This window comes from Symphalangus syndactylus, chromosome 14 (genome assembly GCF_028878055.3).
Source record: "Symphalangus syndactylus isolate Jambi chromosome 14, NHGRI_mSymSyn1-v2.1_pri, whole genome shotgun sequence".
NCBI lineage: Eukaryota > Metazoa > Chordata > Mammalia > Primates > Hylobatidae > Symphalangus > Symphalangus syndactylus.
The window spans coordinates 118,550,447-118,578,067 of record NC_072436.2 but is presented as its reverse complement, the minus strand read 5'-3'; the positions used below and the strand labels follow the sequence as shown (position 1 = coordinate 118,578,067).

General features: G+C 62.9%; 4 protein-coding genes across 23 annotated transcripts in view; 2 read left to right on the top strand and 2 right to left on the bottom strand.

The window, feature by feature from the left end:
- Nucleotides 1-848: 848 nt before the first annotated feature.
- Nucleotides 849-10,605, bottom strand: RGS11 (regulator of G protein signaling 11). 17 transcript variants are annotated; one of them, XM_063617021.1, is made up of 18 exons: nucleotides 9,787-10,214; nucleotides 9,338-9,434; nucleotides 9,219-9,269; nucleotides 8,917-9,023; nucleotides 8,103-8,154; nucleotides 7,932-7,990; nucleotides 7,652-7,728; nucleotides 7,374-7,450; nucleotides 6,544-6,832; nucleotides 6,316-6,397; nucleotides 5,093-5,122; nucleotides 4,952-5,013; nucleotides 4,747-4,860; nucleotides 4,529-4,644; nucleotides 4,308-4,395; nucleotides 4,087-4,225; nucleotides 2,040-2,122; nucleotides 849-1,920 (listed from the first exon to the last, which is right to left on the bottom strand). In XM_063617021.1, the coding sequence occupies exons 1-18, from the start codon at nucleotides 9,847-9,849 to the stop codon at nucleotides 1,806-1,808; spliced, it is 1,701 nt and encodes a 566-aa protein (XP_063473091.1). In that variant the 5' UTR covers nucleotides 9,850-10,214; the 3' UTR covers nucleotides 849-1,805. The 17 variants fall into 17 exon arrangements, 16 of the variants coding, with proteins under 16 accessions (XP_063473091.1, XP_063473089.1, XP_055099041.1 ...); XM_063617019.1 differs by having other exon boundaries at nucleotides 9,338-10,212; XM_055243066.2 differs by lacking the exon at nucleotides 6,316-6,397 and having other exon boundaries at nucleotides 6,764-6,832; nucleotides 7,374-7,455; nucleotides 9,787-10,083.
- A 2,796-nt stretch (nucleotides 10,606-13,401) lies between these two features.
- Nucleotides 13,402-15,942, top strand: ARHGDIG (Rho GDP dissociation inhibitor gamma). Its single transcript, XM_055242513.2, has 6 exons — nucleotides 13,402-13,718; nucleotides 14,687-14,866; nucleotides 14,966-15,049; nucleotides 15,245-15,321; nucleotides 15,415-15,478; nucleotides 15,565-15,942. Exons 1-6 carry the CDS (start codon nucleotides 13,646-13,648, stop codon nucleotides 15,762-15,764), a joined length of 678 nt encoding a protein of 225 aa, XP_055098488.1. The 5' UTR covers nucleotides 13,402-13,645; the 3' UTR covers nucleotides 15,765-15,942.
- Nucleotides 15,943-16,039: 97 nt separating this feature from the next.
- On the top strand, nucleotides 16,040-20,279 carry PDIA2 (protein disulfide isomerase family A member 2). 2 transcript variants are annotated; one of them, XM_055242507.2, is made up of 11 exons: nucleotides 16,040-16,297; nucleotides 17,298-17,504; nucleotides 17,571-17,704; nucleotides 17,790-17,927; nucleotides 18,020-18,136; nucleotides 18,248-18,373; nucleotides 18,483-18,680; nucleotides 19,424-19,544; nucleotides 19,625-19,806; nucleotides 19,906-20,016; nucleotides 20,134-20,279. In XM_055242507.2, exons 1-11 carry the CDS (start codon nucleotides 16,102-16,104, stop codon nucleotides 20,176-20,178), a joined length of 1,575 nt encoding a protein of 524 aa, XP_055098482.1. In that variant the 5' UTR covers nucleotides 16,040-16,101; the 3' UTR covers nucleotides 20,179-20,279. The 2 variants fall into 2 exon arrangements, with proteins under 2 accessions (XP_055098482.1, XP_055098485.1); XM_055242510.2 differs by having other exon boundaries at nucleotides 16,210-17,124; nucleotides 17,159-17,504.
- A 195-nt stretch (nucleotides 20,280-20,474) lies between these two features.
- AXIN1 (axin 1) overlaps nucleotides 20,475-27,621 on the bottom strand; it is a 67,508-nt gene continuing 60,361 nt past the window's right edge. For 2 of the 3 annotated variants that reach the window (XM_063617014.1, XM_055241337.2), the window contains exons 8-11: nucleotides 26,896-27,141; nucleotides 24,150-24,257; nucleotides 22,469-22,636; nucleotides 20,475-21,271 (exon numbers count right to left, since the gene is read on the bottom strand). In XM_063617014.1, coding sequence (XP_063473084.1) covers nucleotides 21,145-21,271; nucleotides 22,469-22,636; nucleotides 24,150-24,257; nucleotides 26,896-27,141 — 649 coding nt within the window. In that variant the 3' untranslated portion in view covers nucleotides 20,475-21,144. The remainder of the gene's footprint in view (nucleotides 21,272-22,468; nucleotides 22,637-24,149; nucleotides 24,258-26,895; nucleotides 27,142-27,621) is intronic. The other variant, XM_055241338.2, reaches the window with a different exon arrangement.

The window sequence follows — 27,621 nt, the reverse complement described above, 5'->3', positions numbered from 1 at the left end:
CCACCCTGAGAAGCCAGAGTTGAGGGGCTGGGCCAAGGAGTGCCGTTGCTGGTGGGCAGAGGTTTCCCTCCCTGCAGGAACAGCCTGCACCCCTGGACTGTGAAGGAGGGATTCTTGCCCTGTGGTCACTGCAGGCCCCAGAGTCTGGGCCATGCCATGCCATGCACTCTGCAGCTCTGCGGCCTTAGGGCAGGCTGGGGACAACTGCCCCTGCCCACAGGCTTCCTTAACAGTTTCCTTACTGTTCCCCCTCTGGAGGGCAGGCGTCCCCACACACTACCCTGCTCACCCTAGCCCACCAGAGCACAGTGCCCCTGGCTGTCTCCTCCCAAAGACCAAATGCCCCAAGTCTGCTGCCTGGGTCTGAGAGGGCCAAGTCCCTCCTCCACCATCAACTCCACACACGTGGGATCTGCCCCCTCCCTCACCACACAATGCACACATCACATGCACAATACATTCGCACATGTACTATACACGTGCACACCTCATACATGCAATGTGCACCACACATGCATCCTACACAACACGTGCACACATGCCACATATGCATGCCTCACAGTACACCTGCACACATGCACTACACACAATTGTGCATGTGCTATGCATACACACACGTATGCTTCACAGTGCTACACATGCATCACACACTATACGTGCACACACACCACATATGCATGCCTCGCAGTACACCTGCACATGTGCACTACACACAATCACACGTGCTATGCATACACACCACACGTGTGCCTCAGTGCTACACATGCATCATATGCACACGCACACCACACCTATGCATGTGTCACATGCACAGTCACACCACAAGCTACACCCACAGCAGGATGGGCTCAGAGCCAGGGCCCAAGGGTCGTTTATTTGTGTGCTGGAAGCTGTTGGGAGTGACTGGATGTGAGCCAGCCCTATGGGTGGGGATGGCACCGCCCTACCGCCGAGATAGTTGAAGCTGCACCCCCAAAAGGAGCCAGCTGTACCTTCACCCAGTATGGGGGAGTGGTGGGGCACTTGGGGGATGGGGAGCAATGCCAGCTCACGAAGGAAGGCTTGGGCAGGGAGGATCAGGGACACCTGGCAAGGATCCACCCTATGGAATCGGGGGCCTCGTCAGTGGGGGGCCTGTCAGAGTTGTCTATAAATCTGGGGGGGAAGCCGCGGCCTCGAGGTGGAAATGCAGGTGCTGGCGCACCTGTGGACAAATTCTGGAATGCGTTTGGCGAGGGAGGAATAGGCGCAGCTCCGGAAGGCAGTGAGCTCGAGGCAGCCTCAGCACGGCACTCTCTTGGGACCTCTTCCAGGGTCACACTGGGCGGCAGCGGAGAGGCTTGGATGGGGCAGTGCTCGCGCTGAGACCTGCATCTCCGCATCTTGTGACGGGTGTGTGGGAAGCCGCCCGTCTGTGCATCTTGCTTCTGGGTATTTGCTGGTTGATCTACTGGCTTTAGAGATGGGGATGGGCACCCATTGCTGGACTGAAGACCAGAGAAGGTGGAGCTCCGTGCGGCCTCAGTCTCACCTCTCTTCAGGTAACAGGCGCTGCCCTGACCCAAGCTGAGCCAGTGAACCCCCTCCCTGGGAACCCACAGCTGGACCCATTCCTTCTGGGCAGGGAGGGCTTGCTGGAGGAAGGGAGGCTGTGCACCCCACAGCAAGACTGGGCCCCCTGGGCACAAGGGGACACTGGTGCTGGGTTCAGCAGCCACCAGGACCTGGGCCAAGACGGGGGTGGCTGCTGCATTCACGCAGGATGTTGAGCTGCAGGGACTAGAGTGGCAGATGGGCCAGGTCCACTAGGCCACCCCATCTCCACCCCCACAGCCACAAGCCGCTGTGGGCTCCACAGGGGTGGGAAGGAGTGCAGGGCTGGGGCTCCAGTGCCGTGGCCTCCACGTGAACGGGAACATGCTGTGGGCGAGAAGGGGGCTGAGAACAGGCTGGCCAGCTGGTGTCCTGCCCACCTCACTGCAGGGCCTCAGCAGACCCCAGGCCGCAGCCGCCAGCCACAAGGCACTGCCTAGGCTCACCGTCTCTTCGTCTCCAGTGGGATCTCAGCCTCTGCCAGGAGGCCCTTGTACGTGTCAGACTTCAGGAACCTTGGGTAGGAGTCCTAAAAGAGACAGCGTCCAGCCCCTGACCCTTCTGCCACCTCACCTCTCAGCCAGCTCTCCGCAAAGGGGCAGCCAAACATTGCTGGAGCCTCCTCCAGCCACAGAGTCTCCAGCGGCCAGGGTGCTGGAGGCAGCCCCCCCAGACCTGCCTAGACCAAGGCAGACTCAGGGAGACCTGAACTCCCGTCTGCCTGGGCCATGTCACAACAAAAATGGCAAAAGCCCTGGTGGCCATGTGTAGAGGAATAAACCGCAGCACCTCCTCAGCCATTACCAGGAACCAGGAATGGCTCCGTGTTCCCCACAGAGTGAGGGCAGGGTTGTGGAGTCAAATAAAAAAACAAGGTAGGCCGCGTATGGTGGCTCACGCCTGTAGTCCCAGCATCTGGGGAGGCTGAGGTGGGCTGATTGCTTGAGCCCAGGAGTTCAAGACCGGCCTGGGCAACATAGTGAGATCCCATCTCCACAAAAAAATCAAAAATTGGCTGTGTGTGATGGTGCGTGCCGGGAAGAGAGCCAGTAAGCCAGCATCAGGTGCCAGGGACGCAGCACGAGGCTCAGGGGCTGGCAGCCACACGTGGGGCCATGCGAAATCATGAAAGAATAATGCTGGTTACAGTGAAACCCATCAAACACGGTGAGATCTGAGTCTGCAGTGCCCTTAACAACATCCAAACTTGGCCAGACATGGTGGCTCACGCCTGTGATCCCAACACTTTGGGAGGCTGAGGCAGAGGGATCCCTTGAGTCCAGGAGTTCAAGACCAGCCTGGGCAACATGGCAAAATCCCTCTACAAAAGATTTTTTTTTTTTTTTTTTTTGAGACGGAGTCTTTCTCTGTCCCCCTGGCTGGAGTGCAGTGGCGCGATCTCGGCTCACTGCAAGCTCCACCTCCCGGGTTCACGCCATTCTCCTGCCTCAGCCTCCCAAGTAGCTGGGACTACAGGCGCCTGCCAACACGCCCAGCTAATTTTTTTTTTTTTGTATTTTTAGTAGAGATGGGATTTCACCGTGTTAGCCAGGATGGTCTCGATCTCCTGACCTTGTGATCCGCCCACCTCGGCCTCCCAAAGTGCTGGGATTACAGGCTTGAGCCACCGCGCCCGGCCTACAAAAGATTTTTTAAATTAGCTAGGTGTGGTAGCGTGGAGAGGCTGAGGCAAGAGGACCACTTGAGCCTGGGAGGTTGAGGCTGCAGTGAGCCAAAATTGAGCCCGGCCGGAAATTTTCAAATATCAACAAAAATAAAGCCTGGCTCAGTAGCTCATGCCTGTAATCCCAGCACTTTGAGGGGCTGAGGCAGGCGGATCACCTGAGGCAGGAGTTGGAAACCAGCCTGGCCAACATGGTGAAACCCCATCTCTACTAAAAATACAAAAATTAGGTGGTCATGGTGGTGTGCACCTGTAATCCCAGCTACTTGGGAGGCTGAAGCAGGAGAATTGCTTGAACCCGGGAGGCAGAGATTGTAGTGAGCCGAGATTGTGCCACTGCACTCCAGCCTGGGTGACAAGAGTGAGACGCTTTCTCAAAAAAAAAAAATAATAATAATAAATAAAAGGGCGGGGCTTCGTGTCTCACAGCTGTAATCCTAGCACTTTGGGAGGCCAAGGAGGGTGGAACCCGGGAGGCAGAGCTTGCAGTGAGCCGAGATCGTGCCACTGCACTCCAGCCTGGACGACAGAGTGAGACTCACCTCAAAACAAAACTTTTTAGATCGAAGCTTGACCCTTATTAAGCATGTATCTGGGCCAGGCCTTCAGCCCCTCTGAACCCGGAGTGGGTTCAGGACGGAACGCTGACAGGAGAGCGGCCAGGGCGGCCTCAACCAGGTGGGGAAGGCGCTCCCCAGGGGCAGAGTCAATGCGGGCAGTGCCTGTGCGGACGGAGCCCTTGAGGGTGGGGACATGGAGGCCTGTCTGGGATGCCCCCTCCCACCCCTCCAGGCTGGCCCAGCACCCACCTTCTTCATGAGCATGTATATGTGCAGCTGGGCGTCATCCAGGACGTAGCGGTGGGGCTGGCGCAGCCCCTCCAGGGTCTGCTCCATGGTCCGGCTGTCGATGTTGACCCAGCGGGCAGCTCCGGGGGCCAGGAACTGCCTAGGGGTGGGGACAGCATTGGGTAGTCCTGGCTGGGTGCACCTGCCCGTTGGCCAATCGGTGCCCACCACACGGCACTTACTGGTACACGGCACCCACCAGGGTGGGGACCCGGGCCTGCGCTCCACATCGAAGCTCCTCACATGCCTCCCAGAAGCTGAGGTTTTCTCCTGGGGGGCCGGGCACCCAGTCAAGGATCCCATCCAGAGGGGCAGCCAGGGCCAGGGGGGTTCCCAGGGAGCTGGTGGAAACCGAGGTGGGAGCCTCCCCACTGGGACTGGAGCACGGGCTGGGGGTTCTCACCGCTGAACTCCTTTCCCAGAAAGTCCATGAAGTGGGCCCGCCCCACGGGGTCCTCCAGGAGCTCCCGGAAGCTGAAGCCCCATCTCTCTACACGGAGCTTTGTGGGGGCAGCCACCCTGGAGGAAGGGTGGGGCTGTTGGGGAGGGTGGGGACCGACCCTCCTGCATCCCCCCAGGCTGGGAGCACACCCGCAGTCCCCCTGCCCCGCCTGGGCTCACGTGGGGGCATTCATGACCCAGTAGGCGTCGTCGTCTGAGATCCAGGGATTGCTGGGCAGGCACCCCGACACGAGGGGGTCGTGGGGTCCATGCTGGCCGCAGAAACTCAGGTACCTGGAAGGGGGTATCGGGGCTGGTGCAGGAGGGGCCTCAGGAGCCAGGGCACTCAGCAGGGGTCTCCAGCTGCCACCCTCACCCCACTCACGCCTCAAGGCAGACGGAGGACTTCACCCGGGTCCTGTCCAGCGCTCTCCTGCAGTACTCAATCTAGGGTGTGGGGCCTGTGAGTCAGGTCCCGGGCTGCGGAAGGCACCTGGCACCCTCCACTCCCAGCCCCAGGACTTACCTCCCGCTTATAGAAATCTGCACTCTTGGTCTAGAAGGGGACAGGTGGGCTGCAGTTAGACGCAGGTCCCCTGCTGGGGCCAAAATCCCCAGCTGGAGGGCACCTCCCCAGGCTGAGCCCCTGCCCCATAGACCTGGCAGAGATGGTGGCCCAGGCCCCCAGTCCCGCCCCTTGGAGCCCCTTCTTCCAATCAGGGATCTGACTTTCCAGGAGACCTCTGGGGGCCTAAGGTCTGGCGATCTGCAGAATATTCCACGGAACCCTCAGGTTCTCAAAGTTGCAATTGTGAATAACATGTCATATTTTTTCTTTTCTTTATTATTTTTCTGAGACAGAGTTTCACTCTTGTTGCCCAGGCTGGGGTGCAGTGATGCGATCTCGGCTCACCACAACCTCCACCTCCCAGATTGTCCTGCCTCAGCCTCTCAAGTAGCTGGGATTACAGGCATGTGCCACCACGCCCAGCTAATTTTGTATTTTTAGTGGGGACAGGGTTTCTCCATGTTGATCTGGCTGGTCTCGAACTCCTGAACTCAGGTGATCCGCCTGCGTCAGCCTCCCAAAGTGCTGGGATTAGAGACATGAGCCACCGAGCCCGGCCTAATATCTAATATGTCATATTTTCTTTTTTTTTTTTTTTTTTTTTTTTTGAGACGGAGTCTTGCTCTGTCCCCCAGGCTGGAGTGCGGTGGCGCGATCTCGGCTCACCGCAACCTCCACCTCCTGGGTTCACGCCATTCTCCTGCCTCAGCCTCCCGAGTAGCTGGGACCACAGGCGCCTGCCAGCACGCCTGGCTAATTTTTTTTTTTTGTATTTTTTAGTAGAGACGGGGTTTCACCGTGTTAGCCAGGATGGTCTCGATCTCCTGACCTCGTGATCCACCCGCCTCGGCCTCCCAAAGTGCTGGGATTACAGGCTTGAGCCACCGCGCCCAGCCTAATATGTCATATTTTCAAATGTATTTAAATTATGTTTTTAAACAACACATTCTTGAGAAATACTACAAATGGGAAGCACTGGGGAACCAGGCGTGACTCATTGAGTTCATCAGCCAGGGCCTCGCTGGGGCCACAGTGGAGGAGGCAGACGCGCTGCGAGTCCTAGCCTGGGTCCCCACTCTCTCTGACCAGCTTTGTGTGGGGAAATGTTAGGGTCGTGAACTTAAGAAGTTTTATCAGTGAGGTTCTCGGTGCATCTCTGTGATGTTGGGTCTGGATGGGACCTTGGTTTGAACGAAGGCTTTTGCTGCTGCAGGGCTCAGATTCTCCCTGTGGTCTGGTCCCTCTGGTTCTGGAGGCCTCCACCTGGAGGGAGGTTGCTGGATCTGCTCAGGTCTGTCAGGCCGTAACCCTGCTTGTCACCCCTCCAATTCCCAGCAAACCCTGATACTGTTCTGGAGAAGAGCCCCCTTCCTCCCCGCCAGCCCCCTCGTCCCCACCACTCCACTTACCTGCACCCAGGGCAGCAGGTGGGAGGGAAGAGAAAGCGAGAGTTAGCAGGGGCCTGGGGAACAGGGAGTGACTGGGAGTGAGCAGGGGCTTGGGGAGGCTGCACCAAGTGCCCTCTGGGTGGACTAAATGACGGGCAGACGGGCAGTCCCATGGTGGGTCCAGCAGGGTGCAGCTGGTGTGCAGGGCGAGAGGGCGGCCAGCACGCACGCAGGGGCTCACCATGTGCACATGGCTGGCGGCACAGGATCCCCGCCCTGGACCCTGCTCCAGCACGTTGGGGGCCCCGGGCTGCGGAGGGGAGACGAGAGGAGGTGGGGATGCAGTTCCGGTGGCCTGCTGACCCCCTTTAAGGCTGAGTCCTCCTCCCAGACCCCCATGTGGAGACTGACACTCAGAGGAACTCAGGAAGAGCCCGACCCAGCCTTCAGCTGCCTCTTCTCTGCTCACCAACTCCAAATGGCCTGTCCGCCGGGCCCCCCACAGCCTCAGTTGCTCCCGGCCTGTGCACTTGGTCCCCACACGGCAGCCAAGGCCGCCCCCACTCTGCCTCCTCTTGAGGCAGTCTGCAGTCCCCCCAGTCTGGCATCCCTGTGACTCTCCCTTGGGCCCAGAGAGAAGCTGGCTTGTCTTGTGGTCTAGGGATAGAGACCTGGGTTCTGATTAGCAGAAACGCAACTAAGTCACAAAGTGAAAACGTCCTGCCCCCACCAGGAGCTCCAAGGCAGGCCCTTCCACAGGCTCAAAACGGTGGTCCTGAGAGCTCCCGTCAGGAAGCACGCTGACCCCTGCGCTGGCCAGCGACCCCCACCCTCACCGCAGGTGGGCTCACCGGGGGCCTGTTCACCAGCCAGTAGGTCTGCTCCTGGCAGGCAATGACCAGCCTGTCCCCCTTCCTGCGCTGCTTGGCTGCCCTGGGAGGAGGAGGCTGTTAAGGGCATGCCCTGCACACAGCAGCCCCTCTGACCCCACCCTCAGGCCTGGACCTGGGCAGGCAGCCACACCCAGGGATGCCCTCCACGGTCCCAGGGCCACCAGAATCTGGCCTGGGCTGGGCTTCCTGAGTAGCCTGGGTTGGGCGCCTGCAGGTGGGGCGGGGCGGGGCCTCACCGCAGCTGCTCCCTCGCCTGCATCAGCACCAGGTCCCACGCGTGGTTGATCTTCTTGTGTAGCCGGTCGTAGCACTCCTGGGGGCAGCGAGGTCTCCAGTGGGTCACCCCGGCCCCTGCCCCAGTGACACTGTGTGGGGAGTTGGGGGGTTGGGGACTGTCTTGGGTTTTCGGGCCTGGGCTGTATGTTCTGGGGTAAACTGTGAGGCCCCGGGGGCCGTGAGTGAGGCTTCGGTTCCTCCAGCTGTACCCGGCTGGGGCGGGGAGGGTGGGGGTCCCACCTTCTCATAGTCCACCAGGGTCCCCCGTTTTCGGATGTTCTTCTTGGCCAGGTAGATGGCTGGAAAGACAGGGACAGCCTGCAGAGGGGCCAGCTCTGCCCTGCCCCACGGCGTCACCCTGAGGTCCCCAGTCCTGGGAGCTTGTCTGGGGCCAGCCGTCCCCTTGCTCACCATAGTCCAGCTCTGCAGCCGGCCACAGGGTACTTGTCCAGAAGTACGGGGTCTGGTGTGGTGCAGGGAGAAGGTGTCCAGGACGCCTGCGTCTGTGCCTCCCCAGTGTCACCCCACCCTCAGACCTCCCTGGGAAGAAGCCTGGGCTGGGCAGGGGGTGTCTGAGGGTCTCCTTGCCTATCCACCACCCAGAGACTCCACTGACCACTGGCCAGTCTCTCCACCTGGAACTGAGGTCAACTTGATCCTTGGGGCCCTGTTCAGGGACTGCCTCCCTCACTGGTCACCCTAAGCCCCCATTCATGGCGGGGTGGGGCTGGGGGCCTGCACAAGTCTTGGGTGTAGTCACAGTCTGTGCCTGGGGAGGGGTACAACTGACGGCAGGTCTGCCTGGGACCCTGATGTGGTTAGGGAGGGCAGGAATAACTGACGGCAGGTCTGCCCCAGGACCCTGACGTGGTTCGGGAGGGCAGGAATGCTGTCCTCAGGCCTCCACAGCCCCTCCCTCAGGGACTGGGCCTAAGGACCCCCAGGAAGACGGCAGAATCCTCTGCAGATACGACCCCTTGTGGGGCCCTGCTGTGGCCCCCAGGAAAACTGAGGCTCCGTCCCTCAGCTGGTCCTTCTCACCACATCAGTATTTGCAGTCCAAGACTTTTGGGGAGGGGACGATGGACCACCAGCCCACGGTGACATGGCGGAGTCCCACTCCAATCCCAGCAAGCTCGGTGCCCCTCCTGTGTCCCCAAGTTGGTAAGCTGGGTGGGTGGGGGTGGGGGTCCCACTGGCTCCCACCTGCGCCCCCGAGCCTGACCTGGAACCTGTAGGGCGTCTCGTCTGGCCGGAGCATGAGGCTACGGGGGTCGCGCAGCGGGTAGATGTAGCCATGCTGCACCAGGACGGCGCCCAGGTGCAGGGCCTCTGGGGAGGAGTGGGACGGTGAGCGCGGGGCTGTGGAAGCGGGCGAGGGCGGGACGAGCCGGGCCTCCTCTCCCGCATGTGCTCCCCACCCCAGCGCGCTCTGCAGGGCTCTGCGAACTGCCAGCCCCCAGGAAAACCCAGGCCTAGGCCACCAGCCCAGTGACCCCAGGGCCCAGTGGGCCGCAGGGCGCTCACCCTCCTCCGAGACGCAGAACTTCTGGGCCAACCACTGCACGACGTCGCTGCCTGCACGGGAGAGACGGAGGTGGAAGGAGGCCGAGGAGCGCACGCACCCCCGCCCCGGCGCGCCTCACCTGTCACCGCGTGGGGAATGACGGTGACCAGCAGGCGCTGGCTCCGCATCTTCACGCCCTGGTCGGGGTCCTGCATGCTCACGACCACCCGCTCCATCTGGGCGGAGGGAGTCGTCAGGGGGTGCTCTGGCCGCCCCCGCAACCCTGATTCCCTGGCACGGCACCGGCCGGGATGCCCCAGATCCGGGAGCGCGGAGATTAACGCGCGGCGGCGGCGGCAGATTCCAGGCCACAGCTGGCGGCGGGCACGCGGGGCGGGCCGGGGAGGGCCGGGGAGACCCGGGGAGACCCCCAAGGGGCCCCAGGCCTCGCCGCCCCGCCCGGCCTCGCAGAGCCGCCGCCCCAGGCCCGCCCCGCCCCGCGCGGCCCCGCGCCCCATGCTCTCCGGCCCCTTCCGGCCTCGGGCGCCGGGAAATCGGGGGATGGCGGGACACCCACCCGCCTCGCACCTTCCTCAGATGCGGCATCTGCGCCCCAGAGCGATCGGGGGGCGGCGCGGGGCCGGCGGCCATGGCTGCTGGGCGAGGCCGGCGGGGATGACCGAGCGTCCCGCCCAGCCCCGCCCCGCGCCGCGCAGCGCCCGGGTTAACCCTCGGGCCGCGAGGCCAGAGTCTCCGAGGCCCCACTTCGGGTCTAAGAGACACGGCCAGAGTCGCCCAGGCCCCAGTTCGGGTCTAAGAGTCACGGCCACGGCCCAGAGGCAAACGAGCCGGCCCCCCAAGAGCGACCCGAGTCACCCAGCCCAGGTCCCGGGACGCTGAGGCCCTCGTGGGTGGAGGCGAAGTGGGACGGGGAGGGGGTGTGTGGGCCGGGACCGTGGGGGGATGTGAGGGGATGGAGCTCAGCTGCAGCAGGGGTTGGTCTCTGGGAAAAGGAGAAGGGCTCATCAGGGAGGGGAGGTTACTATGGGGAGGGTCTCAGGGAGGGCAGCGGAGGGGATGGGGGTTCAGAGAGGAAGAGGGGTTCCCTGAGTAGAGGAGACCCGTAGGGAGAGTGAACTGGGGTGGGAAACGTGGTTTAGGGCCCACTGTAACCCCGATCCTATGTGTGGGGCCCTGAGGACATTCAGGGACCAGAGGCCTGGCTGTGGGGCCGGGGCCACGGCCAGGGGCCTGACTGCCGGAGGCCTTGTGTCCTGCGATGCTTGTGGCCAAGGCTGCACACGTTGCTGTGACAGTGGCTGGTTTGCGGCAGGGTACATGAGAGATTGGGTGCCCACACCAGCTTTCTACATGGGCTGGATGCCGGGCGTCAGTGGAGCACGTGGCTGCTGCAGAGTGTGACCCAGCTGTCCCCATCTCCTGCTGTGGGTCCCTTATCGGGGGTCCTTCCAGGAGAGTGGCTGATGGCTCATGGCTCACTTCCCTCGGTTTCACACAGGCCTGGGTGGGCCCGCTGGGGAATGGGCAGAAACCCTGCCCAGGGCACCCTGACACTGTTGGAGAGGAGCTTTACTGCAGGGAGGACCTCAACAGACACCCACCTAGTGTCACCGGCAGCCGCCTGGCTTTAGGACCCACTCCAATCCCAGCTCTCTCCCTCCTCCAGTGGCCATGTCTGTCCCCCAGGTGCACCCCAGCCAGGGCCAGGCTCTCCAGGCCCCACTGGGCAGTCTCGGCTCACTGCAACCTCCGCCTCCCGAATTCAAGCAATTCTCATGCCTCAGCCTCCTGAGTGGCTGAGATTACAGGCTCCCGCCACCATGCCTGGCTAATTTTTTTTTTTTTTTTTTTTTTTTTTTTTGCATTTTTAGTAGAGATGGGGTTTCACCGTGTTGGCCAGGCTGGTCTCAAACTTCCTGACCTCAAGTGATCCACCTGCCTTGGCTGGTCTTGAATTCCTGACCTTAGGTGATCTGCCCACCTCGGCCTCCCAAAGTGCTGGGATTACAGGCATGAGCCACTGCGCCTGGCCACTACTTTTTTTTTTATTTCATTTTTATTTTTGTAGATAAATATACACGTAGCCCCTTGCTTATCCCTGTCTGTAAGGGCCTTAGTTTCTTGCTGTATTGCCTAGGCTGGCTGATCTTGAACTCCTGGCCTCAAGTGATCCTCCTGCCTCAGCCTCCCAAATGTTGGGATTACAGGCATGAGCCATGGCACCTGGCTATGTATTTATTTTTTGAGAGATGATGGTCTCATTGTGTCACCCAGGCTGGAGTGCAGTGGTGCAATCATAAACTCACTGCAGCCTCAAACTCCTCAGCTCAGGTGATTCTCCCACCCCAGCCTCCTGAGTAGCTGGGACTACAGATGTGCACCAGCACATCTGGTCTATTTCTGCTTTATTGGAGGCAGAGTACCTCTCCCCATCCTTACCCACTCAGAGGGTGCTAGGGGCTGGGCAGGGTGGGCGGTTGGCCTTGGGCTAGGAGCCCCTAACATAGTGGTCTGAGTGCATTTCCCTTGCTGGAGAGGCCAGGTTCGGCATGAGCTGGGGCAGGGGGCTTGTGGGGTCTCTTACTCCAGGGTACCATCTCGCTTGGATCCCAGTGAGCCCTCCCATGCCCCACACACAGGGGGGGTGAGGTGGCCCAGGTGTGGCTGCCCTGTCTGCACGGGTGGGCATCCATGGTAGCTGTGAGGCAGAATAGGTAATGAGGGTAGCCAAGGATTGGGCATAAGAAACGGAACAGCAGGTGCAGCCAGTTCTAGGCAGGATTGGGCAGCACACAGGCCACATCCTGGCTCTTGTGATAACAAGACAGAAGTTTCCACTTCACCTCTGATTGGTCTCGGGCCAATCCTTCATAGGGTGTAGCCAATTGGAGGCCTCTAAGGGGCACGAGGGCTGTGGTCAGGTTCCTTTGCTTAATAAAAATCCTAATTACAGAGGCTGTGGAGCTGCTTGCTCTAGCCCACTCCCACTCTGTGAATTGCCTTGCGTAAATCTGTGCTTTCTTTACTCGGTTCTGACTCAGTTCTTTTGTTTCCTTGTGTTTGGTTGTTCTTTTGTTACTTTGTGCGTTTTGTTCAATTCTTTGTTCAACCCACCAAGAACCTGGACAACTCACCTCCAAGACCTTCTTAGCCGGTAACAGCTGCAGGAGCTGGAGCTGTGGGCCTGGAGACAAGTGTCCTAACAGCCCCCGCTCCCTGCAGCGAAGGGTCAGCAGAGGTGGCGCTCTAGGGGGGCCTGGGCCCAAGCTCATAGAATTCTGCGCTGGAAAGGTTGTGGGCCGTTGGGGGGCCAAGGGAGACTGTCCCCACCCAAACCCCAATGTCCCCGAGCACTCAAGGTGGTCTTCTGCTCAATCGAGGAGCTCCTTGGCAAGGGCGTGTCTAATTTCTGGGGTCCCTGGAACAAGGAATAGGTGGCCAGCGGTGTCTAAGAAAGGGACTCAGGCTGGTGTTCGGACCCCTTCTCCCTTATTCAGACCCAGGCCTTTGGTTCCGCTGTCGCAGCCAGGGGCTGCTCACCCCTGTCCCCTGCCGGTTCCCATCCCACCCACCCACAGGTCTCAATTTAGGTGTCAATATCAGAAGCCCCCTCTGTGCTTCGGTCTCTGTACTCCGCCCCCTTGTCACTGTCCTCTCTCTGAGGACGGGGGGGGGGGGGGGGGCTCGGTGATTGGGTTTCCGAGAGCCCTGCAGGTCCCCCCCTCTGGAACTCAGCGCAGCCAGGTCGCTAAGCCTTTGAGGGGCCCTTGTTGCCTCTGTGGCTCCAGACGCACCTCGGTGTGTGTGCGACCCGTGCCCACTGTGGTCCCGCCCTGCTGATGACTGTGAACCTGTAGGGTGTTGGGTCAGCCCCTCACCCCAAGGCTGGGCAGGCCCCAGGAGTACCCCTCGGCCCAGACAGAAGCTCCGTCAGGAGCGGGGGAGGGGGAGCACGGTCCGGCTCCAGGTGTGTGCGGATGATGAGACCCTGGGGATAGGGGCGCACCTGCGCCACGGCGCCCCGCAGAGGGTTTCCCAGGAGACTCCCTCAGGCTCCCGCCGCGCCGTGGGGGTGGGGCAGCCCTGCTGGTCAGAGCCGGGCACGGGCCGGGCGGGGATCGTGACCGCGGCTGCGTGCGTCCGCGTCCAGGCGCTTCTGTGCGGGGTCCTGGCGCGGCGGCGGGGGCGACCCGGGTGCCGGCGCCGTGCGGGCGACACGCGCGTCTCTGCGGGGCTGCGCGGGGTCCGCGGAGCGGCTGGGGGCGCGCGGCGCGGGCGCGGCGCTGGGCGCGGGGGGCGCTCCCGGCCGGGATGAGCTCACCGCAGTCGCGCCGGGGCTGAGCGCCGAGCGGGGCGGCGGCGGGGCGGCGGCGGGGCGGGCGGCGGCTCCTCGGCGGCTCCGCGGCTGCCCGGGCCGCGCGCCACCATGCTGGGCCTGGACGCGTGCGAGCTGGGGGCGCAGCTGCTGGAGCTGCTCCGGCTGGCGCTGTGCGCCCGAGGTGAGCGGGCCGGGCAGGGGCCGGCGGCCAAGTGGGCGGGGGGCTTGGCTGGGTCTCAGCCCCGGGCGGGGAGTAGCCCCTCCCCCGCGGCAACTTTGGGGGCGCGCATGGGGACCTCGCGGCGCAGATCCCTGGTTGGGGTCTGGTAGGGGTGGGGGACTTCATCCAGGCTCCACCCCAGTGGGGAAGCGAGCCAGGTGCGGACGGGTCCGCTTGTGAAGCGGCGGGGCTGGGACCCTCTCCCCCTGGACACCGCCGTCTGGAGCCCTTCTCCCCTGGGTGGGGCTGGGGCTCAGGCTCTGTAGGGCGTGTGGTGATCCCCGAGAAGACTGGAGCGAAGTGGGCAGGGACTCGGAAACCCCTGCCCAGGGCACCAGGGAGAGGGGCTTCAGGAGGCCACCAGCCCGGGGCACCAGGGAGAGGGGCTTCAGGAGGCCACCAGCCCGGGGCACCATGGGAGGCGGCGCAGAGCCTGAGCCCAGGGATTTGGAGAGAGCCGCTCCCAACCCCCCAGCACCATGGGGAGGAACTCCTAGACTGTGGGAAGGTGTTCAGAGACCCCGGCCCAGAGCAGGATGGTAGAGGACCCTGGAGGGCCACTAGGTTTGGGGGGCCGCCGAGGGCCGCTACTCTCTAGCAGGTAGCCCCTGACCCTGTGCTGCCCTCATTTGAAAGCTTTGCTCCCCCACCTTTTGGTCTCCGAGTCAGGGAGGGGGCCCTTGTGAACATCTGGGCCAGAGAAGCTGCAGGCCTGCCGGTCTCTGGAGGCCCCTCCTGAAGGTCTGGGTGCGGTGCGGCACCTCCCCAGGCCGCCCTGACCTCTCTGCTCGCTCTCTCCCTGAGCCCCCAGAGGCTTCCTTGAGTCCCTTTGGGCAGTGGGAGGTACAGCTGGCCGGAGGGGCTGCAGCCTGGTGCCCGAATGCCAGGGTCTGCTAGTGGCTGCTGCTCACGCCCCTCCCCACCCCCAGTCCTCCTGGCTGACAAGGAGGGTGGGCCGCCGGCAGTGGACGAGGTGCTGGATGAGGCTGTGCCCGAGTACCGGGCGCCGGGTAGGAAGAGCCTCTTGGAGATCCGGCAGCTGGACCCGGACGACAGGAGCCTGGCCAAGTACAAGCGGGTGCTGCTGGGGCCCCTGCCACCGGCCGTGGGTATGGCAGGGGCCTGGGCTTGGAGGGCTGGGTCTGGGGGGCTGGTGGGGAGCCCGGTGGGGGTGGGGGGCATCCTGCAGACTTCCAGTTTCTCCTCAGACCCAAGCCTGCCCAATGTGCAGGTGACCAGGCTGACACTCCTGTCTGAGCAGGCTCCGGGGCCCGTCATCATGGATCTCACAGGTAACTCGCAGGATGCTGCACCCTGAACCCAGGTAGGGCCCTCCCAGTCACGCTTCTACATCCCTGCGTTCCTGGTTCCTCGCCCTGGGCCATCACAATCGCAGACCTCATGGGTACCACACCCCACGTGGGGGCTCCTGGAGCGGGTCTCAGCCTGTAGGGGAGGTCTGACTCTAGCTGCGGTTTCCACAATAGGGGATCTGGCTGTTCTGAAGGACCAGGTGTTTGTCCTGAAGGAAGGTGTTGATTACAGAGTGAAGATCACCTTCAAGGTGAGAGCCGGGGCAATGGGCGGAGGGGATGGGGGTGGGGGCAACAGCCAGAGGCCTGGCCCCCAGAGGAACCCCTAATGCCTCTGTTCCCAGGTCCACAGGGAGATTGTCAGCGGCCTCAAGTGTCTGCACCACACCTACCGCCGGGGCCTGCGCGGTGAGGGCAGCGGTCGGGGGAACGGGGGTGGGGGGTGGGAAGCGGGGTCGGACAGAGGACAGCCCTGATGCCCTCGCCCTCCCTAGTGGACAAGACCGTCTACATGGTGGGCAGCTACGGCCCGAGTGCGCAGGAGTATGAGTTTGTGACTCCGGTGGAGGAAGCGCCGAGGGGTGCGCTGGTGCGGGGCCCCTACCTGGTGGTATCCCTCTTCACCGACGATGACAGGACGCACCACCTGTCCTGGGAGTGGGGTCTCCGCATCTGCCAGGACTGGAAGGACTGAACCCCCAGTCCTTGTCTCCCCCATCTCCCTCAGTTGCTGCACAGGGACCCCCCAAGCATCCCCAGCACCCCCCCGTGAGTGACCAGACCCTCCCCTGCTGCCCCTGCTCTGTCCCGGGTGCCCCTGGGCCTGGCGCTGTCCCCCTGAGCTGTTCCATTAAACATGGCCCTGTCTCGGTGCCCTGCGTGTCGTCTCTTTCTGCCTCCCCTCCCCTGGGGGCTGGGGGCGGCCGCATGGGCCTTATCTTTGCTGGGACTGGGCCTGTGTGCCACGTGGCGGCTGCTGCTTGGCTTCTGGCCCCCTTATCTGCCCCTACTGCACGCGCCCTGGCAGCACCATGAGCCGCCAACTTCTGCCTGTCCTGCTGCTGCTGCTCAGGGCTTCGTGCCCATGGGGTCAGGAACAGGGACCCAAGAGCCCCTCGGAGGAGCCTCCAGAGGAGGAAATCCCCAAGGAGGATGGGATCTTGGTGCTGAGTCGCCACACCCTGGGCCTGGCCCTGCGGGAGCACCCAGCTCTGCTGGTGGAATTCTGTGAGTGCCGGGGCCAGTGGGGCTGGGGACCGGCGGGGACCGGCAGGGCCCACTTGGGGGCCCCACCCTTTGCCGGCAAATGCAGGACATGTGCCCAAGAGGGGCCTCCCGGCAGGCACCTGCCCCCACTGTGCCCAGGAGCTCTCTAGGAGGGGCCTGGGGGTCTGGTTGGGGCAGGCAGGAGCACTGGTAGTACTGGGGGTACCCACAGGACATGAGAACACCTGTGCCTCCCTGCTCGGCCAGCGGCCATGGTGCCAGAGTCGCTGCCTTGCCAGCCACTCCTCTGGCTGCCAGGGGATCCCACAGACTGCAGAGGCCCAGGCAGTGTTCAGGCTTTGGGGGCCCATGGAGGTCCCTGATGCGTGTGTCCTGTGGTCTTTTCCCAACCCTTGACACACATGGGAACTGTTCTTGCCTGGGAGGCCTTCACAGGCAGCCACATGGGCCCGGGAGCGCCAGCCTTATAGGGCATGAAAGGGAGGGGTCTTTTTATTTTTTGAGATGGAGTTTTGGTCTTGTTGCCCAGGCTGGAGTGCAATGGCCCAATCTCGGCTCACTGCAACCTCCGCCTCCCAGGTTCGAGCAATTCTCCTGCCTCAGCCTCCTGAGTAGCTGGTATTATAGGCATATGCAACCAATCCTGGCTAATATTTTTTGTATTTTTAGTAGAGATGGGGTTTTTCCATGTTGGTCAGGCTGGTCTCGAACTCCCAACGTCAGGTGATAGGCCCACCTCTGCCTCCCAAAGTGCTGGGATTACTGGTGTGAGCCACTGAGCCTGGCTGTAGGGAGGGGGGTCTTTCAAGCTCTCTCAAGCCTTGCTGGTCCCTGTGCTGCAGGCTCGGGGGCCACGAAGAGGCGCTGGTGCTCGGCTTGTCCACGGCCAGGGCTCAGGGCAGAATGGAGGAGCACGCTTGTTCCCTGCTGGGTTGTCAGGTGTGGAGAGGGTGCTCCTGGGGTTGTGGTGGCCTGGGGCACTCATGGCCCCGTCCCCCAGACGCCCCGTGGTGTAGGCACTGCCAGGCCCTGGCCCCCGAGTACAGCAGGGCAGCTGCCATGCTCACGGCCAAGTCAACAATGGTCACGCTGGCTAAGGTGGATGGATCTGCGCAGCCCGAGCTGGCTGAGGAGTTTGGTGTGACGGAGTACCCTACGCTCAAGTTCTTCCGCAATGGGAACCGCACGCACCCAGAGGAGTACACAGGTGCGGGGCAGGCCGGTCACTGGGGGGGGCGGTGGCCAGGCCCAGGCTGAGGGGGACTCCCTGCAGGACCACGGGAGGCTGAGGGCATTGCTGAGTGGCTGCGACGGCGGGTGGGGCCCAGTGCCATGCGGCTGGAAGACGAGGTGGCCGCCCAGGCGCTGATCGATGGCCGGGACCTGGTGGTCATCGGCTTCTTCCAGGTGAGCCACTGGGCGTGGGGGGCCAGGCTGTGGGGGCAGTGACTGTGGGTGGGACCTGGTGGCCTCACAGGGCCGGGCCCCTCAGGACCTGCAGGACGGGGACGTGGTCACCTTCTTGGCCCTGGCCCAGGATGCCCTGGACATGACCTTTGGCCTCACAGACCGGCCGCGGCTCTTTCAGCAGTTCGGCCTCACCAAGGACACTGTGGTTCTCTTCAAGAAGGTAGGTGAGGCCCAGGCGTGGGTTGGGGTCCGGCTGCAGTGCCCGCTGACCCACCTGCTGCAGCGCCCGCTGACCCACCTGCTGCTGTCCAGTTTGATGAGGGGCGGGCAGACTTCCCAGTGGACGAGGAGCTTGGCCTGGACCTGGGGGATCTGTCACGCTTCCTGGTCACACACAGCATGCGCCTGGTTACCGAGTTCAACAGCCAGGTGCGTAGGCTGCAGTGCCTGGACTGGGGGTGCCCCAGGGTGGAGGAGTCCAGAGATGGGGGTGCCTAGGCTGGGGGTCCTGTGGAGTCATGAGCACCCTCTCTACTGTAGACGTCTGCCAAGATCTTTGCGGCCAGGATCCTCAACCACCTGCTGCTGTTTGTCAACCAGACACTGCCTGCACACCGGGAGCTCCTAGCGGGCTTTGGGGAGGCAGCTCCCCGCTTCCGGGGGCAGGTACTGGGGTCCAGCGGGAGGGGCAGCTGGATGGGGGTAGGTACTGGGGGGCTGGGGGGGAAGGGGCAGCGGGAGAGGGGCCGGTGCCAGCATGGACTCCCTGCCACAGGTGCTGTTCGTGGTGGTGGACGTGGCAGTGGACAATGAGCACGTGCTGCAGTACTTTGGCCTCAAGGCTGAGGCAGCCCCCACCCTGCGCTTAGTCAACCTTGAGACCACTAAAAAGTACGCGCCTGTGGATGGGGGCCCTGTCACCGCAGCGTCCATCACTGCTTTCTGCCATGCAGTCCTCAACGGCCAAGTCAAGGTCCGCTGCAGACTGCTCATAGCAGAAGGGGAACCTTGATCTCATCCGATCAGCTTGGCAGGGGGTGGGAACAGCACCTCTGAGGGTCCCCTGCCCCTGCAGGCCCCGCAGAGGCCCCCCCTCTACCCCGCAGAGGCTCCCACTCTACCCCGCAGAGGCCCCCCCTTCACGCCGTTCTCCCAACCCCGCGGAGGCCCCCCCACACCCCGCAGAGGCCCCCCTTTACCCCACAGTTCTCCCAACCCCGCAGACGCCCCCTTTACCCCACAGTTCTCCCAACCCCGCAGAGGCCCCCCTTTACCCCACAGTTCTCCCAACCCCGCAGAGGCCCCCCTTTACCCCACAGTTCTTCCAACCCCGCAGCGGCCCCCCTTTACCCCACAGTTCTCCCAACCCCGCAGAGGCCCCCCTTTACCCCACAGTTCTCCCAACCCCGCAGAGGCCCCCCTTTACCCCACAGTTCTCCCAACCCCGCAGAGGCCCCCCTTTACCCCACAGTTCTCCCAACCCCGCAGAGGCCCCCCTTTACCCCACAGTTCTCCCAACCCCGCAGAGGCCCCCCTTTACCCCACAGTTCTCCCAACCCCGCAGAGGCCCCCCTTTACCCCACAGTTCTCCCAACCCCGCAGAGGCCCCCCTTTACCCCACAGTTCTCCCAACCCCGCAGAGGCCCCCCTTTACCCCACAGTTCTCCCAACCCCGCAGAGGACCCTTGGCAAAGTACCTGTCCTGGTTTCCCCCAGCCCTATCTCCTAAGCCAGGAGGTACCCCCTGATTGGGATCAGCGGCCAGTTAAGACCCTCGTGGGCAAGAATTTTGAGCAGGTGGCTTTTGACGAAACCAAGAATGTGTTTGTCAAGTTCTGTGAGTGCTGGGGAAGGCAGGCGCGGTGTGGGCTGGGCAGGGGGTGCCCAAATGGCCGCACTCAACGGCCCCCATCCTAGATGCCCCGTGGTGCACCCACTGCAAGGAGATGGCCCCTGCCTGGGAGGCGCTGGCTGAGAAGTACCAAGACCACGAGGACGTCGTCATTGCTGAGCTGGATGCCACAGCCAATGAGCTGGACGCCTTCGCTGTGCACGGCTTCCCTACTCTCAAGTACTTCCCAGCAGGGCCAGGTCGGAAGGTATGGGGGACAGGTGGCTGGGGAGGAAGCCGGGGCACCATCTTTCTGGGCGTGGGGCTGGGCCTGGTGTGTCCTCCAGATCCCCCTGCCTCTCCTCAGGTGATTGAATACAAAAGCACCAGGGACCTGGAGACCTTGTCCAAGTTCCTGGACAACGGAGGCGTGCTGCCCACGGAGGAGCCCCCGGAGGAGCCGGCAGCCCCGTTCCCGGTGGGTGTTCCTAAGCCAGGGCTCCGGGTCTCTCCACAAATCCTCTTTACACAGGGCTGGCAGGGGCAGGGGTGGGCTGGGAGCAGAGCTTCGAGCTGCACTTGTGACCCTTTCTAGGAGCCACCGGCCAACTCCACTATGGGGTCCAAAGAGGAGCTGTAGCTGCCCCCATGTTACCCTCCCCCCATCACTGCTGGACAGGAGCCCCCCCCCGTGGGTACTGGAGGGAGCTGTGCAGTGTGAATAAAGAGCTTGGTTCTGGACTCTGTGTGCCTGGTCCCTCAGCAAGGCTGGCCTGATGCGGCTCTAGCTCTGCCGGGGGCTCTAGCTCTGCCAGCCTCTGAGTCACAGGATGACCCCCAGGCCTGCTGGAGGCCAGTGTGCCCTCCTTTACCACGGGGGCTGAGGCTGGGAGACCCAGGCCAGGCCCCACCTGCAGCAGACACACCACAGCCAGGGCAGGTTCAAAAACAGTTTTATTTCATTATTATCCAAGTACCTTTGAAAAGATAATTGTACAAGTGTCATCGCATGAAAAACAGACCTGGGCAGCCCCTGCTGGCCCTGGCCTGAGAAATGTACATATTTACACGGGCCCTCAGAAAGGAGGACCCGGGACCGCGCAGCCGGCGGCTGGAGGCAGGTGCAGTGCTCCGTCGCCGATTCACACAGTGGCAGGCAAGAGACAAGCTGTGTTGAAGGCACTCGGTGGCGCGAACAATTGACAGAGGCCCTGCAGGCCTCTGCACCCGGGCCTGGGCCCCAGCCAGACCAGGGTACGAGGGCAAATCCCAGAGGGAAAGTAGATCCCAGCACACATGCCCAAGGGAGGTGCCGGAGGGGTCACCTGAAGCTGGCAGCAGGGACCTCGGCTGCCCCAGTTGGGCTGGGCTCCCTCCAAGTATTGCTATGGGGAGTGATCCAGGCTGCCTCCTTGGGGGCAGGACAGAAGCTTGTGGACCACTTCGAGGGGCCCCTACCCACCTGGACACGGGTAGACTGCAGGGATGGGTGGTACACCCAACACTGTCCCCAACGGGCTCCTGAGTACGAGGCCATCCGCCTGGCTGTGAGACTTGTGCCCGCCGAGGGCCTTGCCTGGTGCAGCGGCCACAGCCCACCAGCCGGTCAGTCCACCTTCTCCACTTTGCCGATGATCTTCTCCTCAAAGACGGGCAGGACGGCCTCGTCCTCTCGAACTTCCTCAAACACCACCCCACAGTCAAACTCGTCGCTCACTTTCTTGAAGTAGTATCTGCAGGAAGGAGGTGAGGAGCGTGGTGAGCAGGCAGCACCGCAGATGGGCAGGAGGCCTGTGGCAGGGGACGGCGTGTCCACACCCCCATCCCGAGGAGCCTCCTGTCCGTGCCCCACGGCCCCCCCTGCCCCCACTGCATGTGCGCCCCCTCCCAGGGCAACAGTGCAATGACCACATGTGGGTGAAGTGGGCAGCCACGGAGGGTGAGTTCACTGCCTGCTGGGAGGCACCCCGCACCCCCGTGGGAGTACCTGCCCCAGCCTCTCAGGAGTTACAGGGGGGATGGGGACGGGTGTGGGGTATCTGCTTCCCAAGGGCTGAGCCCCGTCATGGAGGTGACCCCAACTGGGGCCCTCCCTCAGCACCACATCTGCAGTCATGGGGCGTTTGCACAGTGGCTTGTGGACGGTGGGAACCACCCGCCAGGCTCTTGGGGTCAGGTCCCCTCTACTCACCCCCCACTCTGCTCACCCCCGAGTGCTCACTCAGGAGCCTCCGAGGCTGGCTGCAGGCAGGGCACTGCAGGGCTGAGTGGCCCAGGGCAAATGAACCTTGGTAGGAGGACGCCTGGCTTTGCAGTCGGGCAAAAGGAGATGAATCCAGAGGCTGGAGACAACGCCGGCCCAGGGGAGCCCAACACAAGCTTCAGACCATCGTTGTCTAGGTCTGTGGCCTCTGTTTTACCAAACATGAGGGCCCTGGACGGGGGTCCCTTAGGACCCTCTCAGTCCTGTGGGGCCGAAGGCCTGATGCCACCCTCAGCCTAGGGCTTGGAGAAGTGGCTTTAGTTGCAGATGAGAGACATGAGCTGAAACGTCTGGAAGCCCTTTTTCCTTTTTTTCTTCTTTGGGTAGAGACGGAGTCTCCCTCTGTCACCCAGGCTGGAGGGCTGGAGTGCAGTGGCTTGATCTCAGCTCACTGCAACGTCTACCTCCCGAGTTCAAGCAACTCTGCCTCAGCCTCCCAAGTAGCACACCTGGCTAATTTCTTTTGTATTTTTAGTAGAGACGGGGTTTCACCATGTTGCCCAGGCTGGTCTCGATCTCCTGAGCTCAGGCAATCCACCCGCCTCAGCCTCCCAAAGTGCCAGGATTAGGACGTGAGCCACTGTGCCCGGCTGGAAACCCTCTTTTTCGTACCGTTGGGCACCCACATACTCGTGCAGGGTATGGGCACCCCAGCCCTCACACTCACCTGTAACTGCCCTTTTTGGTCAGCAGCTCTTTGAACTGGCCCAGGGTGACAGCGCGGCCCCTTACCAGGGTGCGGTAGGGGATGGGTTCCCCGCAGAAATAGTACGCCACAACGATGCTGTCACATGGCTGGGCACTCCCGCCGCCCGCCTTCCTCTGCGATCTTGTCCTGGGGAAAGAGATGCAGCAGTGGTCCCTGGTTTTGGACTGAGGTCCCACAGGGTGCCTCCTGCTGGCCTCAGGCTGCCAGTAAAAGGGGGCAGGCCTGCAGGGGTGAGCAGCACCCCATTCAAACACCTGGGGCCGCAGGCCCCGCTGCCCTGCCCCCCATAGCATCTCAATCTGGGGTCTCGTCCACTAGCAGTGGAGTCTGACTCCACTCACCGGGAGCATGAAGGTCTCCCCGCTGCCTCACAGCCCCACCCTTGACGGGCCAGGGCCTGGCTGCCGGGCGCACTGCCCACCTCTAGGATGGCAGGGCAGGCTGCACGGCTCCTATCCCAGGAAGACCTACGGCCCCCAAACCTTAAACATCTGAAGGGCAGGGATTGGACAAACAACTGTGCACGATTTCTGGATGAGCCTGACCCGGCAGCGAAGTTTGTCTGAGGACTGGTGGGGGGGGGCGGGGCTGGCACCGTCTCCTGCCCGGGCTGAGCTGGGCCCTCTTACAGCTGCTGTGCTTCTACAGCCGTGCCGGGATGAGGGGCGGGGTCTGGTTGCTCTCGCACCCCCCGCTCGGCTCCCCCGCCGCCACCTGTCCTTCAGATGACTCCAGAAGCTGCCCCTGGCCCGCTGGGGTTCAGCCCTTGGGCCTCCTCCTGGAACACCATGGCAGGAAGGCCTCATGGCCACCTGCGCTCTTGGACTTTCTCCCAGTGCCACATGCTTGGAACCTCCTGGAGCCAGGCCCATCGGAGAAAAGCCAACACGTGGGGGCTGCCCCAACACTGCCTGGAGGATGAGGGCCACAACAGACCTGCATCTGGGGCAAGGCCTGGGGGACCCCTGTTCTCAAGGCCCCTTTTGGGGTGTGCCCCCTCCTGCCACCTTGAGCACACAAAGGCGCCGTCGACACGGCCCATGTGGGGTCACACGGTGTGGACACAGCAAGTCTTTCTCACGGGCTCGGAGTGGTCAGCACTGTAGATGGAAGCAGAGCCCTGACCGACCGACTGCATGGGCTGGACAGACGCGCATGGACGAGACCCACACTGCAAGTAGACACACCTCGGGTACCTCAGCACCTGCGGCCCCGACCCTGCTCAAGTCAGGCCTGGTAGGGACTGGCCAGTTCTAAGCCGGGCGGAGGCGGGGGCAGGTCTCTGCCCCACAGGGGGCCTGGCCGTGACACCTGTGTGGACGCAGACCTGGCCGTGACACCTGTGTGGACGCAGGGCCTGGCCGTGACACCTGTGTGGATGCAGAGGCTGGCTGTGCCCAGGCCTGCAGCCGGGCCTGTTGGTCACTTGTCATCATGCTGGACAGTCAGCGTCTCCTCTGATGGAGACAGGAGAAGGCTCTCAGGCCGCTTGGAGTCTCATGCCACGGGACCCTCTCCTGCTGCTTCTGAGCGTGGTACCCGACCTCAAGCCCCAGGACGACGGCTCTACGACGGGACCTGGCTTGGGACGCCAGGGCTGGGGTGGGCAGGACCGGGAGGACCCTCGGGACGCACGTACTCTGTCTCGGAGAGCTCCATGTCCGACACGGCTGGTACCACGCGCAGCACCGGCGCGCACGCTGGCCTGACGCAGGTGCGTCCCCGCCGCATAACCTCCTGCACATACCTAGGGAACAACCCACGTCAAAGGTGGCTGCGCCGGCGGCCACCAGCCCTGAGGAGGGAGCCTCGACCAATGCTGCTGCGCAGGGACGGACGGAGCGTGAAGGGGCTGGACAACCGCCCCGCGAAGGCTCCAGCTTGCAGGGGGAACAAGACACCGAATCCCCTCCTAGGCCTGCCTCGGTGGTGCCAGATACTGCAGCGCGCCCCACACTCATGATCTGGGCACCGACCCCCCGAGTTCCCTGGACCGCACTTTGGGGAGCTTCTGATCTGGGATGCTGGGATCCCACCGCCTCATCCGCTCTGGTGGGACATCTCCCGAGAGCCTGTCCTTCGGTCTCTTGCCATGAATTCCCCACGGATGGCGTGGACACTGGCTCTGGGGCGTGGACGCTGGCTCTGGGGCGTGGACGCTGGCTTTGGGGCGTGGACACTGGCTCTGGGGCGCGGCAACTCGGTCTGCACCTCAGGGAGGCTGAGGGCCCCCAGGTGTCACGACTGAGGCCATCCTGGGGCAGCACGGCAGCTCCTCTCACGTGGACACCTCCGCTGGGGTGCACTGGGCAACCTTGATGGTAGTTTCTACTCTGACATCCTGACAGGGCCCAGCACCCAACCTGCCTCTGGGCCTTCACTCCAAGTCTCCACAGCTGCTCGCAAAAACCCACATCCCCTGGATGGACAAACCCAGCAACTCTGGGTTTCCCCAGGTGGGGATGCTACAGCCCAGCAGCCAAACGGGCGGGAGGGTCGTGTCTCAGAACGGCAGGACTGGTCCCACGGCTCAGCGGGCATCCCCTGCCATCATGTGGGGCCTGTGGGTACCAGGGGAAAGGGCAGACGCCACCTGAGAGACCTCTGCTCAGCCCAGCAAGGATGGGCTCAGGAAGCCCCGGCAGGAGAGCCCACACGGGTCCAGGGCCTCGGACCTGCTGCACACGAGGCCCGCGCACGGCTCATCTGCCAGTCCAGTCACACGCCCCGGCTCCGAGCACCACACACCACAGCCCGGTCACACGCCCCGGCTCCGAGCACCACACACCACAGTCCGGTCACACGTCCCGGCTCCGAGCACCACACACCACAGTCCGGTCACACGTCCCGGCTCCGAGCACCACACACCACAGTCCGGTCACACGTCCCGGCTCCGAGCACCACACACCACAGTCCGGTCACACGTCCCGGCTCCGAGCACCACACACCACAGTCCGGTCACACGTCCCGGCTCCGAGCACCACACACCACAGTCCGGTCACACGTCCCGGCTCCGAGCACCACACACCACGGCCCGGTCACACGCCCCGGCTCCGAGCACCACACACCACGGCCCGGTCACACTCCCCGGCTCCGAGCACCACACACCACGGCCCGGTCACACGCCCCGGCTCCGAGCACCACACACCACGGCCCGGTCACACGCCCCGGCTCCGAGCACCACACACCACGGCCCGGTCACACGCCCCGGCTCCGAGCACCACACACCAGGCTCCTGCATGGCACGGGGCTCTGGCTCCTTGTTGGCCGAACACGATCACAGCGTCACGGATGTTTGGCCATAAAGAGGTCACCCTTTGGGTTTGAGGTAACTGTGACCCTTTCTGGCCCCAGAGCTGTCATTAGGCTCACAGCCTGGCAGAAGCTCAGTAACCTTTAATAACTTGAGAGCACACAGGCTTTCGGCTGGGAAGGGTCTGAACCCTGATGCTGGTTCGGCAGAATAAGGGCCCAGCCCCAGCCTCCCTGGAGTGGCACAGCCCCAAAGCTGGGGGCCCGGGAGGCGGGCCTGGACCCCAGGCGGCAGGTGACCCAAGGTGGACAGGAGGAGCTGGTGACCTCTGAAGGCAACCATGGCCTTGTGACCACAGCCCCAGGGCCTGAGTGAGCTACAGACTCCCAGCACCCTCACAGAGATGCTGATCTGTCGGGAATTCCAATGACCCAGGATGGCCAAGAAAACTGGCTTCATGAGCAAGCTGAAAGTGGAGAAGCCAGGTTCTGGCCTGGAGCGAAAATGCTGCCCACACAAAGGGGAGGCCTCCCTGCAGCCCAGACAGAAGACTCCCTGCCCTGGGGAGAGAACAGGGTCTGGCTACGGGGCCCAGAAGAACAAGGAGGGCGCAGTGAGGAGGGCTGTGGGCTGGACGTCCAGGACAACAGTTCTACATGTGCACAGGTCTCAGAACCACGTAGCTTTCCAACCATGCAGAGCCACTCAGGGCTCCTGGGATGCAACCGGCAAGAGGCAGCCGCCATGTCTCCAGGACCCCTGCCTCAATGCCTCAAAGCCCAGGCTGCCCAGCAGTCAGCAGCCTCTGGCTGGGGACCAGCGTTCCCCACACACTGGGGCCGTGCAGCCTCCCTGCAGACTCGGCTCAGGTTGAGGAGGGACCCCCTCCTCCAGAGCAATGAGCACAGCGGCCGGGTGTGTGCAAGCTCCAGCCCCAGCCCTCCGTCCACCGCAGGGTCGCCTGCCACATGGCCCCTCAGTGGTTCTCAGTGGAAGGAAGGGCCCAGTATGGCCAGGGGATGCCCAGACGGCCGTTTTTCCCCTGAAGACCTCAGGCCTTGGGGAACTTCAGCCCCAGGAGTGGTGCTGTTGTAACCCCCAAGACCCACCCCACCCCACGATGCAGCCGTACCTCTGCTTGGAGGGTGCCCGGCTGGCTCTCTTTTCTTCCTCCTCCAGACGTCGGCGCGCCTCCTCCAGCTGGGTTAGGGGGTTGGGAGCTGGGTGGGGTGGCATCGTGGGGTCTTGGATGAAGAGGTGGGAGGGCTGCACGGAGGTCCGGAGCTGAGGGCCGACCCAGGGGTGCACGGCCCCGGGGCGCTCAAGGGACAAGGGTCTGGAGTTCTCATGGGGCTGTGGCTTCCTCATCCCTGAAGACCTTGGGGAACAAAAGAACAAGTTCTGGCCGTGGCCAGTGGCCAACACCCTGGTCAGGGGGCCTGGTGGGGCTCCACTCATCTCACGAGGGCAGCCTCCTTGAGGGGTAGGATGGGATGGGGCACTGGGGCCTGGCCACCAAGCCACATGGACGTCCTCCACGGACCACACAATAAAAACATCCCGGCCGGGCATGGTGGCTCACACCTGTAATCCCAGCATTTTAGGAGGCCGAGGCGGGTGGATCACCGGAGGTCGGGAATTCGAGATCAGCCTAACATGGTGAAACCTCATCTCTACTAAATATACAAAATTAGCTGGGTGCCTGTAATCCCTGCTACTTTGGAGGCTGGGGCCGGAGAATGGCTCGAACTGGGGAAGTGGAGGTTACAATGAGCCAGGATCACGCCACTGCACTCCAGCCTGGGTGACAGTGAGGCTCGGTCTCAGGAAAAAAAGACAACAAAAAAACCATCCCTCA